We start from the raw sequence: 12,645 nt of genomic DNA on the forward strand, positions 1-12,645 counted from the left end.
CAACAAAATTTACATTCGAGAGAGTACTTTTACCTCAGCAGTGCCAGCCAGGAGAAAGAGAGAAGGCTGCCTTTTTTACCGTTCCCAATCATACCCGCTGGCACCTGGCAACCATTTCAAATCGCTTTTCAAGCCCCACCTTTAAATAATCCTCCCTGGAGCCACCTGGCATGCTCGTGTGCGCGGGAGAGCCGACGTGGCGGCCTCCTGTCGCTGAGCTGGCGGCGAGCCGCCTCAAATTCTAGGGCTAGGGCAGAGCGGGCAGAGAGGGGAGTATAAAATACAAGGCCACAATGCGTCTTGTGCAGTGCAGCTGGCATTCTTCCCTCTCTTCTTCTTCTTCTTCTTCTTCTTCTCCCTCTTTCCATTTCTCTTCTTCTCCCCTCTAGAGACCTCAGCGATGCCGATGCCGTCTTCTTCTTCTTCTCTCCCGATGATCCTCGCCTTGCTCTCACTGCTCGCCCCATCCTACATTCTCGTGGATGGCCGCGGGCTTGCTCTTGCGACCACTCCCCGCGCGTTCTCGCCCTTCCGGCCGTGGCCCAAGGACTCCGCCAAGTACTCCGCCACCGCCGCGGCGCTGGAGAGCTCCAAGGCGTTCGAGGGATCATCCGACTACGTGCACATGAAATACCATATGGGTCCTGTCCTCTCGCCCAAGATGCACGTCTACATTGTGTGGTATGGCGCTTGGGACGCGAGCGACAAGGCCATCATCAAGGACTTCTTGCTCTCCATCTCCACCCACAAGCTCGAGGCCCCCAGCGTGGCCAAGTGGTGGCGGACCGTCCGCCTCTACACGGACCAGACCGGGCACAACATCACCGACTCGGTGATCATCGGTGCGGAGCACGACGCCCACTACTCGCACGGCCACTCGCTGACCCGGATGAGCGTCCAGCAGGTGCTCAAGAGCGCGCTGGCCGAGAACAATGGCTCCCTTCCCGTTAACTCCCACGGCGGCCTCTACCTCCTCCTCTCCTCCGAGGACGTGCTGATGCAGGAGTTTTGCCGGGCCGTGTGTGGATTCCACTACTTCACCTTCCCCTCCATCGTCGGCTACACGCTCCCCTACGCGTGGGTGGGCAACTCGGGCAAGCAGTGCCCCGAGGTGTGCGCCTATCCCTTCGCCATCCCGTCGTACATGCCGCACACGCAGCCCATGAAACCGCCCAATGCGAACCGGGGCGTCGACGGCATGATCAGCGTCATCGGCCACGAGCTCGCCGAGATGTCGTCCAACCCGCTCATCAACGCCTGGTACGCGGGCACCGATCCCACCGCGCCCACCGAGATCGCGGACCTGTGCGAGGGGATGTATGGCACCGGCGCCGGCGGCGGCTACACGGGATCTGTTCTTACGGATGACAAGGGCGCCAGCTACAATCTCAATGGCATCCATGGCCGAAAGTATTTGGTCCAGTGGGTGTGGAGTCCCGTCCTCAGCGCTTGCTTCGGCCCCAATGCGCAGGACTAGAGCGCGAGCGAGCTCTCGGGATCGCCATCGACATCGTCATCATCATCGAATCACAGCACTCGAAGCATCGCTTCCTTCTTTTTTTCTTTGTTTTTCCTCTTGTTGCTGTCTGTACATACATAGAGCTCTAGCCTAGGGAGAGGAGAGGAGTTTTTTTGAAAGCATATGTGATGTTGAGGCAAGAGGCAAGGTCCAGTTTTTGATACTAAAAAAGAAACCCCCACATTGAGATTGTCAATTGATCAAAGTCATGTCCACTTACTTGCAGACCATTGCACTGACGAGGGAAAGAAAATGGACGTCAAACACGCAGGGCTGAGGCACACGGACGCTGCGAGCGAGCGAGAGCAACGAGGCAAGCTTCACGTTGCTAAACGAAATGGTCAGAAGCGAGCAGGGAAAAGAAAAGGGATTGTGGTTGCCTGCCATGCATGTGAGTAAAATATGTCCCTGTGTGTCTTACCTGGCATGCACCGAGCGAGCAGACCCGCTTATCGCTGGCCTTTGCTTGCCTTTGCTTAACAGTAAGTAGCCAGATGCCCAAGAGCGGCATTTGCGCAGTCTGGCATTTAGAAACCCTCCTAGGGTAATTGGAAACTATTGTCATGCTCAGAAGGTGGCTGCATTGCGAAACAGCTCAGCGGAGGGTTGGGTCCGCCTCTCTGTCCCTGTCTGACCACAAGACGACCAAGCTCAAAGAGGACTCCCCGGCGCCCGCGGCCAAGAAGAAGAGCAAGAAGAAGAAGAAGGCCAAGAAAGCTGCGGAGCCTACTCCCGAGCTCGACGAGGCAAAGGTCCCCCCAAGTGCTAAAGCCGACCACCCTGCCTCGTACGTGGATTTGCTACGGAAATGCAGCAGCCGCGCTCACTTGCCCGATCTCCGGCAGCTCCACTCGCAGCTCGTCGGAAACGGGTATGCACGGCGCCCCGGCATTGCCACCAAGCTCATCCAGATGTATGGCCGATGCGGCAGCCTCAGCGACGCGCGGCTCGTCTTCGACAGCATTGCCTCCAAGGATCGCAGCATCGACCTCTGCAACGCCATGATCACGACTTGCTCGCAGAACGGGGACGCGGCGGGTGCGCACACCGTGTTTCAGAGCATGCCCAAGAGCAGGAAGATGCGCACAGACGACCTCACCGCCTCCAACAGCATGATCGCTGCCTACGGCAAGGCCAAATCTGTGGCCGACGCCAAGCGCCTGTTTGATCGCATGGAGCGGAGGGATGAAGTCACCTGGACTGCCGTGGTTGCAGTGTATGCCCAAAATGGGCATAGCAGGGACGCCAAGCTGCTGTTCGATGCGATGCCGCGGCGGGGCATCATCGTGGCTACGGCGATGCTGGGCGTGTGCGCTCGGGGCGGCCAGGCACACCAGGTGTGGGACCTGTTCACGGAGATGGAGGGACGCGACGTCTTCTCGTGGGGGGTGCTCATCTCGGTGCTGTCGCGCCACGGCCGTATGCAAGACGCGCGCTTCGTCTTCGACAAGATGCCGCTCCGCAGCACAGTGTCATGGACCACCACCATCACCGCGTATGCCAAGTGCGGGGACCTGGACGAGGCCCGCAGGCTGTTTGACGCAATGCCGCAGCCGGACGTTATCACCTGGACGTCGCTCATGACGGCGTACGCGCAGGGTGGCCTGAGCAGGGAGGCGGTGGAGCTGTTCAAGCTCATGGACCTCGAGGGCGTGGAGGCGGACAAGTACAGCTTCTCCATCGTGCTGGACGCGTGCGCGAGGCTGTCGGATGTGGCCGAGGGCCGCAGGGTGCACCGGACCATCGCCGAGCTCGGCCCCATGGACGTGGTGGTGACCAACTCGCTGCTCAACATGTATGGCAAGTGCGGCAACATGGCGGAGGCGGTGGCGGCGTTCGAGGGCGTGGCGGCGATGCAGCGGGTGGTGGCCACCTGGAACGCGCTGATCGCCGCCTACACCGAGAACGGGTGGCACGAGTCGGCGTTCGGGGCGTTCCGGGCGCTCAATCTCGACGGCGTCGTGCAACCCAACGCCATCACCTTCATTGGCATCTTCACGGCGTGCAGCCACACGGGCAAGCTCGAGGACGCCCGCGACTACTTCCTGTGCATGGCTCCCGACTTCGGGGTGACGCCGGTGGCGGACCACTACGTGTGCATGTCGGACCTGCTGGGCCGCGTCGGGAAGCTTGTGGAGAGCGAGGAGCTCATCGGCAGCATGCCATTCCACCCGGATCCGGTGGCGTGGCTGGGCTTGATGGGCTCGTGCCGGACACACCTCAATGCCGACGTTGCGGAGCGAGCGGCGGAGCATGTCTACGTCTCGGACCCCGGCTGTCCCTCGCCGTACATTCTCCTGTCCAACATCTATGCAGCGCTGGGGAGGACCAAGGATTTGCTGCGCATCCGGAGGCTCATGAAGATGAGGGGCGTCAAGAACAACCAAGCGCTGGCCTACGTGCAAGTCAAGGACCGCCTTGTGCCCTTCGCAGTTGCCCGGTGGACCAAGAAATTCTACAAGGACCACTGCAGCAGGAGTGAGTGACTAAGTACCCATCATCACCTTTTGATCCAAGTCCACTACACTAGTTTATCAAGTGATCAGTGCGCGACAAGCAACATATTCTACAAGTGAGGCGTCGCGGTCGTGGCCAGATGATAGGAGCATTTGTAAAACTGTTATGATTGGATGGCCACAGCAGCGCGCAGCACGACGTCTATATATGCACGTAAAGAATTTGGCCATGGATGGCGATGTGAATGCTACGAGTGAGTAGTGTTCGTGCGGTGCAGTGCGCCAGGTACAGCGCTATGGCATGGATCGGATGCCCCCGCCTAGAGCCCCTCTGACCCAACTTAAACTTGCTACAATCGGCTACCATCCACGTGCTGCTCCGCTTGGCCGATAGTGATATCATAAACCCATTTGGATCCATCCATGGAGCAAGAGATCTTTGCGTTCGTCCGTCCGGCCGAAAAGAAGGGGATTCTACCTGCTGGATGCAACTCGGGGAAGAGGAGCTACAGTGCCGAGTTACTGCTAGTAGAGAGAAACTTGGTCCAACACTTGGTGCTGCTAGAGGCGACATTTATTGCGCACGCCCTCCAATACATGTTGGTGGTGCGTGCGTGGTTCCATGAGGAAGGAGCAGCAGCGCAGCAAGCAGCAGAGCACATAAAATCTGCGTTTGGGAGAGACAAGCGCACGAGCAAGGGGACACACCGATACTTTGTAAGAATTTGATCCACATGGACAGGGTAGTCTGGGTGGGATTGATAGCTGCAGCATGCTGGATTGCGGTGCTCAAGCTCGTGGAGCTCGTGGTCAAATCGTGGTGGAGGCGGAGGAGGATCTGCCAGGTGATGGAAGGCCAAGGGATTCGAGGGCCTCCGTGCAACCTGCTGGATGGGAATTACTCGGAGATAAAGAGGATGCAAGCCGAGGCTGCCGCGGTGGACATGCCGGCTCTCACTCACGACATCGTCGCCAGAGTCTTTCCCTTCCAGCACAAATGCACGCAGCTCTATGGTAGAGAAAAGAAGATCCGAGAGCTTTTTGTTGTCCTCACAAAGCTAGCTTTGTCGTTTGCCTTTGTTTGCAGGCAAGCACTTCCTGCATTGGTGGGGGCAAGATCCGATCATCCACATCACGGAGCCGGAGCTGATTGTGGAGGTTTTGTCGCTCAAGTTTGGACACTGGCAGAAGTCCTCGCAGCTGCGGCGGGCTATGGAGTTTCTGTTTGGAAAGGGCCTCCTGGTGGCAGTGGGAGAGGATTGGGTCCGCCAGAGGCACGCCGTGAATTCGGCCCTCAGCGCGGAGAAGATCAAGGTGGGTTTCTTGGTACTGCAATCTCATGGCTCTCCTTGAATCCATCATGGTTGCATTGCGCAGTGCTTTGTGGAGGTGGTGATCTGCTGCGTCAAGCCCATGGTGCGCAAGTGGGAGCAACGAGTGGAGGAAGGCGGCGAGGCGGAGGTGGAGGTGAAGCAGGACATGCTCGACATGGCCACGGAGATCATACTGCGCAGCTCCTTCGGTGACGAGTGCTACGACGAGGCCAGGAGATATCCCGAGCTGGTCTACCGCCTGCTGGGACTCACATCCAAGTCGTCTCCTTTCAACAGTCTCATCCCGAGGTACTCTGTCGGGGTTGACAGTGGCAAACACGCTGGCTGGACTTGACTTCTTGAATGGTGGCGCAGCTTTGTCCCAACCAAGAAGAATCAGCTGCTCAAAGAGATCGAGCAGTGCTTCTACCGGGTGGTGGCAACGCACACGCAGCAGCGCAACACCATCTTGAGCTCCCTGCTCGGCTGCGCAGCCAGAAGCAGCCTCAGCGTCCAGCACGTCATCGACGAGTGCAAGAACATCGTGTTTGCGGGGCACGAGACCACGGCACACATGCTCACGTGGACGATGATGCTCCTGGGCCTCCACCCCGAGTGGCAACAGCGAGCGTTTGAGGAGGTGGCGGAGGTGTGCAAGGGCCGGGATCCCACGTCGGACACGCTCAGCAAGCTCAGAGTCGTGAGTCCCTCGATCATCCCCACCCGTTTGATCGCATCGTTCTAAAAGCTGTGCTCTCGATCCTTGATGCAGATGAACATGATCGTGAACGAGTCACTGCGACTGTATCCTCCGGGAGCCCAGACCGCGCGGGAAGCTCTCAAGGACATGAAGCTGGGCGACCGCATCACCATTCCCGCCGGAGTCTCGGTGGCCATCAACATCGTCGAGGTACACCGCAGCGTGGAAATGTGGGGTGACGACGCCCTGGAATTCAAGCCGCAGCGCTTCGCAGAGGGTGTGTCGAGGGCGTGCAAGCAACCCGTGGGTGGCTATCTCCCCTTTCTACTCGGCCCGCGCGTGTGCGTCGGCCAAGGCCTGGCGCTCATGGAGGCCAAGCTCGCCCTGGTCCTCATCTTGCAGCGCTTGTCGTGGCGGCTATCGCCAAACTATCGCCACGCTCCCATTGTCGCGCTCACCCTCCAACCGCAGCACGGCATGCAACTCGTCATATCACCGAGAAGAACACACGATCGATAATTGATTCAAACCAGTTGTGTACCTCGATCAAGCATGGTTGGCTGGCTGGTATACAGTTTTAGGAGATAAGGATTGAATACTGCCATGTCATATAGATTGAGCAGCCAAGCGACAACCGTCTTTATATCAAACCGTCTCCAATTCCTATACAACGAATGGGTGGCGGCGGCGGCGGCGGGAGGAGAGGGGTGGTGGACAATCCTCCCGCGAGCAGCAGATGGATGATGCTGGCACTTGCCGCGGGAGCTGCCCTTGGGTTGATCACCTTAGCATCGCTGCTGCGGAGATGGCGCCGGAGGAGAGCTCTGGAGAAAGAATGGTGGTGGAGGAGATGACACCCTCCTCGTGTTTGTTTATGTACAGAGAAACCAACCATCAGGTGAACTTTGCAAATTCCTTCTGTACCATGTCACCGCCGCGGTCGGGATCGTATGCACATCTGTAGTAGCTGATGGTGACCATCAAAGTCAGTCGTGACATTTCTACCAGCTCGGTCGGTTTACCTTCCGTCGCCGCAGATGATGATAACGGTGTTCTTGGCGGCCCCAAACGCGACAATCGCTCTGCTGTCCGCTGGCAGCCGGAACTGCGCAAATGACCAGTCCGATTTCAAGTAGCTGGGAAGCACGCCTGTCGTAAAGGATGTATTCACTGGGTTGATGGAAAACAAGAAAAAATAGAGCATTTGTATGTATGTACGTACCTTGGACCATCGAGGAATTGGCAGCAAGAGAAAAGATGGAAGAAGCCGAGAGCCTGGGAAGGCGCCGTCGCGGTTTGTGCTCAAACTTGCTCCTGACCAGGTTGAACACATGGACGGTGCATTTGTCACTGGACACGGCGAGCCAGTGGCAATTGACAGAGAGTGCCAGGCTGAAAATCTCGGCCCGCTCGGCACCCCGGCGGAGCTGCGCAGTAGAGGCAGCAAAGATGGCAGCAAAGATGAGCAAATAAGAAGAAAAGATGAGCAAATAAAAGAAGTAAAACTTTCAACGTACTTCGTGCAGCTTAGTTCCGTCGTTGGTGTCAAAGATGCGAACAATGGTACCTTTGATGCTTGCAGTCGCCAGTAGCCTCCCGTCTTGGCTGAGAGCCAGGCAGGCGAGGGGCGATTCGTGTGCCTGGACGAACAGCGTCTTGCCTAAGCTATACAATTCAAGCCGGACCTCACCTCCGCTCATGGTACCTGGGCACGCAAGGACAAACATAGTGGACGCCGGCGAGATCGCACACACGCCCCTCGGGTTGTCAAACGTCTCCACCTCGTGCAGCGGCTTGAGATCCGACAGGCTATGGACATGGACCTTGTGCTCCAGCACAGCCACCACGGCGTCTCTCCTCAGCCTCACCGCTCTCACCTCGCTCCGGAAGAAGAGCTCGCCAATGCAGCGGCTCTGGTCGTCGTCCCAGATGATCACCTTGTTCCTGGCAGCCGCCCCCACGAGCCCCAAGATGTTGGAGCGAAACACCATCTCCACAATCCCCACGCCTCCATCCAAATCTCGCCGCAGCGTCTGCTTGAGGGGGTCGCAACTGTAGATGCGAAAGCCCACGCTCGTCGAGTACGCAAAGCACCCAGCATCCTGATTGAAGTTTACGTACTGGACCACCGCCTTCTCGCTTCCATCTTCGTCCTCCTCCACCGCCATCCACAACCAAGAACCCTAAGTTATGAGCTCTTCGTTTTCTTGCTTTGCTTTATTCCCTTTGCTTGCCTTTGCGACAGTGTCTCTAAACACGCTTTATTCCCTTTGCTTGCCTTTGCGACAGTGTCTCTAAACACGCTAACTCTCAAGACATGGGGGCCGCGTCGGCCTTCTTCCAAGGATCGTATCGGCTCCAATCTCGCTGGTTTGGGCTGAGGACATGGCCCTTGGAGTGGTATATGTACTGCTCGCCCTCGCCAGTTCGATTGGGTTGGTGCTCCAGGCCGTAGCGCTTGGGTCGCAGATCTTCCAGCTGCTCCGCCGTGTGATCGGTCACGTAGTGGAGCCAGCCATGCCACTCGGGGGGAACGTTCGAGGCGTTGTAGTATTTCTTGTCCGCGTACTCCACCCATCGCGTGCGCCCTGAAGCTCCATTGATTCTTTCATTCTGGCTGCGAATTCCAAGACATACCTGCGGTGCCACTGGGTTTCTCGAAGTACTTGTTCCCGAATTTGTCAATGCCCACCAGCCGGGTGTCTTTGTTCCCCCACATCTTTGTGAGCCTACAAGAGCTCTACTCAGATCTAGCAGCACTACCAAGTGAAATGAGAACTTACAAGAGATTTCCATCTACGATACAGTTCCTACAGGCACAATTTTGTCAGAGAGAAAAGAACTCAAGCTATACTCACAAGATGCCCTCCTTCTTTGCTTCTCGCCAGGCCTGTGCTAGTCCCCCTTCCTTGAACGCCTTGTGCACAGCGCTTAGGAAATACTTCATGCCTGAGAATGGAAACCCTAGGTAGGAGGTAAAGGGAAGTTCGAGTTAAATGAATCATGAATCATTCAAAGAATGTGCTTGCTATATTGCTATTGTTCTAGAGCGCCCAAGAGGCATCTCTCCAGGAGGAACTCGGCATTCACCCAAGCGTGGTATTTGTCTGGAGCAAACAAAGCTTTGAGCACAGGGGAAGAAAACAAATCAACTTACTGAAGAGAGAAGTGCAATCTTTGCCTGCTGCCTTCATCAGCATGTCCAGGCCTGTCAAACACACCTTCTCGTGAGCCAAAGCAAACTCACACTCTTTCTTCGATTACCTCCTGGGTGGAAGTTGAGGTAAGGCGTGATGTTGTACACCCGGCCGCGTAGAACTGTCCATGCATCGTCTTGCTTCCTGTGTTGCTTTACTTCCTCCATAGCTATCATTCTCCTGTTGGATCGCCCCTTGAGCCCTGCGCAAAGAAGTAGTGGTATAGACATGAAGGAGAGCGCTTGAGCACGGCCAACCTGCTAGATCTGGATGGCTCTGGGTGAGCTTGAGCCAGTCCATCTGGCTGAAACCTTTCTCAAACGGAACCTTGTTTCTCTGCTTTGGCGGCGGCATTGCCTTTGAAGACTCCGTGTTGTCAATTGTGGGTTCCGGCTCGGGAGCTTTCTCCTGGAGATGGAGCGCTCGCTATCACAACAACGACAAGACACAAAAGATTTCATTCATGCCTGGAAGAAGCTGAATTCGGTGGCACTGTCGGACGAAGCCGGTGCCTCCATGATCGCGTTCCCTTCCTTTTGACCTTAAAAAAACAAGTTCCTTCCCTAGAACTGGAACTCTACTTGTTCTCCTTGCGTGGAAACACGACCGACAAGAGCACGCCGGCCATGAAAAAACCGAGCGCTGGCTGGAAGAGTAACGGCCACAGTGGGTACCAGGAATCGAGAAGTGTGGACGAGTTGAATGCCGCTTTCTCGCCCAATCCAGCCAGAAGCCATCCCAGTGCCACCACAATGAAGAAAAAGTCCACAATCAGGGCCTTGTCCACGACCTCTCGCAATGGAATGCGAGAATCCTTGTCCGTGAATGACGAAGACTGGCCGGCTTGAAAACTAGCTGGAGCATCCATGCGTCTCAAGTCTTCCTGCATCCCTCGAAGAAGCTCGTCATCCTCGCTACGTTGTTCCTGGTGTTCCTTGCTGGAACAAATCGTTGATCTTATCCACCGACGCCATGACAGGTTCTTATCTCGAATTGTTCCCCTTGGCACTCCATGGCTGCCTGCCAAGAACATTCAAGCGCCATAGCCGATGGATGGATACGCAAACCTGAGGCTGGTCCAAAGTTCCGAGCGAAGGATGGTGTTTCCAAACCACGGAGAACCAGCATCCCTGCTGCTTGTGCTGCTGCCTTTAGGCTTAACCGCTGCTAAGTAGCTGATGGATTGATTCGATTTAAGCTCTCATCTCGGCATCCACTTCTTAAACACACCCTCCCGGAGCGGGGAAATGCCGTGCATGAGGCAGCGAAACGAAAAAAAGTATCGCCAACGCACTGTGCAGGAAAGAATCAAATCAATGCTGTACGCTCTTGTTGCAGCATGGCTTTGATGGTCTCTTCTGAAACCATCAAGTGCTCGTCGTCTTTTGCTGGTTTACAAGCCGTGCTATCGCCGTTTTCCTCTGCACGGGTGCCATGGAAGTGTGAGCAAAGGAGTAAAAGGAAAGTAAGCTCGCGCTCGCGCTCACCTTGGGCACTGTCTTCCTCCTCGATCTCGCAGATCTGTTGGGCGGCGGTGAGCTGCAAGCACTCTGGGAGGAAGCATCTGCAGAGCCAGCCTGGTGAATGGAGACGATGAAACTTTAGAACCAAAGAAGAGTAAAGACGTGGTGGTCGAGGCATTCACCGATTCTGGCGACGCGGTTCACCCAGGACGGGATCGGGTGTTTGACGAGGCGCATGGTGATGTCTTCGCTGAAATGGTTGCAGTTCTTGAGCAGCAAGTGGTAAGTGTCACCGTTGTAATGCGAAGCCACGCTCTCGACGAACTGCCGGAGCTGGAGCGGCCCCATGGTGGTGCTGCCCAGCCGGATGCTCGTCCGGAACATGAAACCGGGGCATCTGCGCGGCTCCACTTCGAAGACGCCGCTGGTTGGGAACTCGTGAGCCCCGAACGCATACTCCACGCCGTGCACTGCCACGCCCCACTCGTTGGAACAATGCCGACTCTCACACACACTCACCTTCGACGCCGCTGTGGAAGATGCCCAGCCCAAACCAGTAGGCGTAATCATTGTAGGCGGTGAGATCGTAGACGTTGAGGAAGACCGGCACGCTCTCCTTGTGTGGCTCTGGCGAGGGCGAGGGAGATGGAGACGGCGAGGAGGAGGAGGAGGTGGATCCGAGCTGCTGGTAGAAATTGGTGAGCCCCATCTCCCGCAAGAACCCTAACTTTGCCACACTCTGCCACGTAGCCCGGGAAGAAGAAATATACCTTGTCGAGTGTCCATACACATGGCCAAGCGACATTCTGGTGCCGCCGTCACCGTCGCCGTCGCAGTCGCAGTCGTCGGTGGCCGGCGCAGCAGCAGTGAGATGCCCCAATGCCGTACTTTGGCGATCCTCGCAAGAGTGGCGGTAAGTGGGCCTTTTCGGAGCAGCCGCGCACCTACAAGGAGCGTTGCCACTACTGCAGCTACAATGGGAGCGACCAGGTTCGATAGCTTTCTCTCTCGACATGGGATCAAATGCGATAAAAAATGATCAAATGTGCGCGATCGTGATCGATCCCCCAACAACGTTAACGTTGCTGCATTGCAGGATATCATGTCCAAGCGGAGGATAGCGGCGCGCACCTTCGGCTTCCAGAGGCATCCGGTTTACAAGACGTCGTGCATGGTGGAGCCGTTGAGGGAGTGCACATACTACGCCCCGGAGGAGGAGCGGCTCAACAAGGACGTGGATGGCTTCATCCGGGAGATTCACGACAAGAGGCGAGACAGGGACAAGGTATAGATCGATCGAGTTTCTGGGAATTACAAACACGAGCGACCGATATAGGATCTATATACTGATCGATTGTATTGCGTGTGTGTGTGTGTGTGTACATGCACAGGAGATTCTGGCGTGTAACAAGGTGGCGCGAGCATACGAGGAGTACAAGCTCGTGTGCAAGAGGGAGGAGGCGTGGGACAAGGAGAAGCTGCGCGACGAGTTTTTCCGCGTGAAACCCCACGGCAGGACCTTCTCCAACCGGAGTGCCGTCAAATACGACATCTTCACCATGGAGTACGAGGACAGCTTCTACGGAAGACAATTCAAGCACGAGGATGACTTGGCCAGGTTCGTCGTCTCGATCTCGCTCGCGCTCTCCCAAACTTTGATGCCGCCACTGCTCAAGATTGAGAACTTTCACAGGTGGCGGCAGACTCTGCGCAAGCTCTTCCTCCAGGCCCGCTCCAGCGGCGTGCCAGACTTCAACATTGTGGACTGGCGGCGGCTGCCCGCGCCGGTGGAGCCCGCGAGGCCGAGGCCGCCCGGGCCCGACCCGGCCAAGGCGCTCCACGGGCTGGAGATGCAGCGATTCAAGCCCGTGGCGGTGGAGCCCGGCGACATCGTCCCCGGCGACGGCAAGACCGCGGAGCTGCTCCACTTCTCGCCCATCCCGCACCAGCGGCCACTCGCCTCCGTCAGGGACGTCATTGTCAACGTCGAGCACCCG

At 56.8% G+C, this 12,645-nt stretch overlaps 8 protein-coding genes and 1 long non-coding RNA gene across 9 annotated transcripts; 4 read left to right on the top strand and 5 right to left on the bottom strand.

The window, feature by feature from the left end:
* The first annotated feature begins 284 nt into the window (after window positions 1–284).
* On the top strand, window positions 285–1,715 carry LOC9652005 (protein EXORDIUM-like 3). Its single transcript, XM_002987838.2, has one exon. The coding sequence runs from the start codon at window positions 401–403 to the stop codon at window positions 1,475–1,477; it is 1,077 nt and encodes a 358-aa protein (XP_002987884.2). The 5' UTR covers window positions 285–400; the 3' UTR covers window positions 1,478–1,715.
* An 83-nt stretch (window positions 1,716–1,798) lies between these two features.
* Window positions 1,799–4,065, top strand: LOC9651955 (pentatricopeptide repeat-containing protein At4g02750). Its single transcript, XM_002987839.2, has one exon. It carries the CDS (start codon window positions 2,083–2,085, stop codon window positions 4,003–4,005), a length of 1,923 nt encoding a protein of 640 aa, XP_002987885.2. The 5' UTR covers window positions 1,799–2,082; the 3' UTR covers window positions 4,006–4,065.
* A 138-nt stretch (window positions 4,066–4,203) lies between these two features.
* On the top strand, window positions 4,204–6,584 carry LOC9651958 (cytochrome P450 734A1). Its single transcript, XM_002987840.2, has 5 exons — window positions 4,204–4,989; window positions 5,063–5,289; window positions 5,353–5,597; window positions 5,664–5,988; window positions 6,061–6,584. Exons 1-5 carry the CDS (start codon window positions 4,710–4,712, stop codon window positions 6,505–6,507), a joined length of 1,524 nt encoding a protein of 507 aa, XP_002987886.1. The 5' UTR covers window positions 4,204–4,709; the 3' UTR covers window positions 6,508–6,584.
* LOC9651959 (autophagy-related protein 18a) lies at window positions 6,490–8,184 on the bottom strand. The gene is made up of 4 exons (XM_002987890.2): window positions 7,506–8,184; window positions 7,211–7,415; window positions 7,011–7,137; window positions 6,490–6,955 (listed from the first exon to the last, which is right to left on the bottom strand). Exons 1-4 carry the CDS (start codon window positions 8,154–8,156, stop codon window positions 6,883–6,885), a joined length of 1,056 nt encoding a protein of 351 aa, XP_002987936.1. The 5' UTR covers window positions 8,157–8,184; the 3' UTR covers window positions 6,490–6,882.
* A 49-nt stretch (window positions 8,185–8,233) lies between these two features.
* LOC9652006 (probable NADH dehydrogenase [ubiquinone] 1 alpha subcomplex subunit 12) lies at window positions 8,234–9,007 on the bottom strand. Its single transcript, XM_024661761.1, has 4 exons — window positions 8,847–9,007; window positions 8,772–8,798; window positions 8,626–8,717; window positions 8,234–8,576 (listed from the first exon to the last, which is right to left on the bottom strand). The coding sequence occupies exons 1-4, from the start codon at window positions 8,933–8,935 to the stop codon at window positions 8,299–8,301; spliced, it is 486 nt and encodes a 161-aa protein (XP_024517529.1). The 5' UTR covers window positions 8,936–9,007; the 3' UTR covers window positions 8,234–8,298.
* On the bottom strand, window positions 8,960–9,709 carry LOC9652007 (cytochrome b5 domain-containing protein RLF). Its single transcript, XM_002987892.2, has 5 exons — window positions 9,653–9,709; window positions 9,443–9,593; window positions 9,253–9,387; window positions 9,146–9,196; window positions 8,960–9,095 (listed from the first exon to the last, which is right to left on the bottom strand). Exons 1-5 carry the CDS (start codon window positions 9,701–9,703, stop codon window positions 9,025–9,027), a joined length of 459 nt encoding a protein of 152 aa, XP_002987938.2. The 5' UTR covers window positions 9,704–9,709; the 3' UTR covers window positions 8,960–9,024.
* Window positions 9,629–10,366, bottom strand: LOC112341521. Its single transcript, XM_024661760.1, has 2 exons — window positions 10,253–10,366; window positions 9,629–10,205 (listed from the first exon to the last, which is right to left on the bottom strand). The coding sequence occupies exons 1-2, from the start codon at window positions 10,311–10,313 to the stop codon at window positions 9,763–9,765; spliced, it is 504 nt and encodes a 167-aa protein (XP_024517528.1). The 5' UTR covers window positions 10,314–10,366; the 3' UTR covers window positions 9,629–9,762.
* LOC9663276 (deSI-like protein At4g17486) lies at window positions 10,354–11,409 on the bottom strand. Its single transcript, XM_002987893.2, has 4 exons — window positions 11,168–11,409; window positions 10,831–11,118; window positions 10,673–10,762; window positions 10,354–10,606 (listed from the first exon to the last, which is right to left on the bottom strand). The coding sequence occupies exons 1-4, from the start codon at window positions 11,355–11,357 to the stop codon at window positions 10,494–10,496; spliced, it is 681 nt and encodes a 226-aa protein (XP_002987939.2). The 5' UTR covers window positions 11,358–11,409; the 3' UTR covers window positions 10,354–10,493.
* Window positions 11,410–11,918: 509 nt separating this feature from the next.
* Window positions 11,919–12,477, top strand: LOC9663277. Its single transcript, XR_002990572.1, has 3 exons — window positions 11,919–11,933; window positions 12,040–12,266; window positions 12,342–12,477. It is a non-coding gene; the product is annotated as an uncharacterized LOC9663277 (long non-coding RNA).
* Window positions 12,478–12,645: the final 168 nt, after the last annotated feature.

Source organism: Selaginella moellendorffii, unplaced genomic scaffold (assembly GCF_000143415.4).
Source record: "Selaginella moellendorffii unplaced genomic scaffold, v1.0 SELMOscaffold_85, whole genome shotgun sequence".
Classification (NCBI taxonomy): Eukaryota; Viridiplantae; Streptophyta; class Lycopodiopsida; order Selaginellales; family Selaginellaceae; genus Selaginella; species Selaginella moellendorffii.

Coding starts and splice junctions, on each gene's coding strand:
- LOC9652005 (XM_002987838.2), top strand. CDS start 401: ATGCCGATGCCGTCTTCTTCTTCTTCTCTCCCGATGATCCTCGCCTTG.
- LOC9651955 (XM_002987839.2), top strand. CDS start 2,083: ATGCTCAGAAGGTGGCTGCATTGCGAAACAGCTCAGCGGAGGGTTGGG.
- LOC9651958 (XM_002987840.2), top strand. CDS start 4,710: ATGGACAGGGTAGTCTGGGTGGGATTGATAGCTGCAGCATGCTGGATT. Junction 4,990..5,062: donor CAAATGCACGCAGCTCTATG/GTAGAGAAAAGA, acceptor CTTTGTTTGCAG/GCAAGCACTTCCTGCATTGG. Junction 5,989..6,060: donor CGCTCAGCAAGCTCAGAGTC/GTGAGTCCCTCG, acceptor TCCTTGATGCAG/ATGAACATGATCGTGAACGA.
- LOC9651959 (XM_002987890.2), bottom strand. CDS start 8,156: ATGGCGGTGGAGGAGGACGAAGATGGAAGCGAGAAGGCGGTGGTCCAG. Junction 7,416..7,505: donor ACGGAACTAAGCTGCACGAA/GTACGTTGAAAG, acceptor TCTACTGCGCAG/CTCCGCCGGGGTGCCGAGCG. Junction 7,138..7,210: donor CAATTCCTCGATGGTCCAAG/GTACGTACATAC, acceptor CCTTTACGACAG/GCGTGCTTCCCAGCTACTTG.
- LOC9652006 (XM_024661761.1), bottom strand. CDS start 8,935: ATGAAGTATTTCCTAAGCGCTGTGCACAAGGCGTTCAAGGAAGGGGGA. Junction 8,799..8,846: donor GCAAAGAAGGAGGGCATCTT/GTGAGTATAGCT, acceptor TTGTGCCTGTAG/GAACTGTATCGTAGATGGAA. Junction 8,577..8,625: donor GAAACCCAGTGGCACCGCAG/GTATGTCTTGGA, acceptor ATGGAGCTTCAG/GGCGCACGCGATGGGTGGAG.
- LOC9652007 (XM_002987892.2), bottom strand. CDS start 9,703: ATGGAGGCACCGGCTTCGTCCGACAGTGCCACCGAATTCAGCTTCTTC. Junction 9,594..9,652: donor CCGAATTCAGCTTCTTCCAG/GCATGAATGAAA, acceptor CTCCATCTCCAG/GAGAAAGCTCCCGAGCCGGA. Junction 9,388..9,442: donor GAGCCATCCAGATCTAGCAG/GTTGGCCGTGCT, acceptor TTCTTTGCGCAG/GGCTCAAGGGGCGATCCAAC.
- LOC112341521 (XM_024661760.1), bottom strand. CDS start 10,313: ATGCTGGTTCTCCGTGGTTTGGAAACACCATCCTTCGCTCGGAACTTT. Junction 10,206..10,252: donor GAACTTTGGACCAGCCTCAG/GTTTGCGTATCC, acceptor TGTTCTTGGCAG/GCAGCCATGGAGTGCCAAGG.
- LOC9663276 (XM_002987893.2), bottom strand. CDS start 11,357: ATGGGGCTCACCAATTTCTACCAGCAGCTCGGATCCACCTCCTCCTCC. Junction 10,763..10,830: donor GAACCGCGTCGCCAGAATCG/GTGAATGCCTCG, acceptor TCCATTCACCAG/GCTGGCTCTGCAGATGCTTC. Junction 10,607..10,672: donor GGAGGAAGACAGTGCCCAAG/GTGAGCGCGAGC, acceptor GCACCCGTGCAG/AGGAAAACGGCGATAGCACG.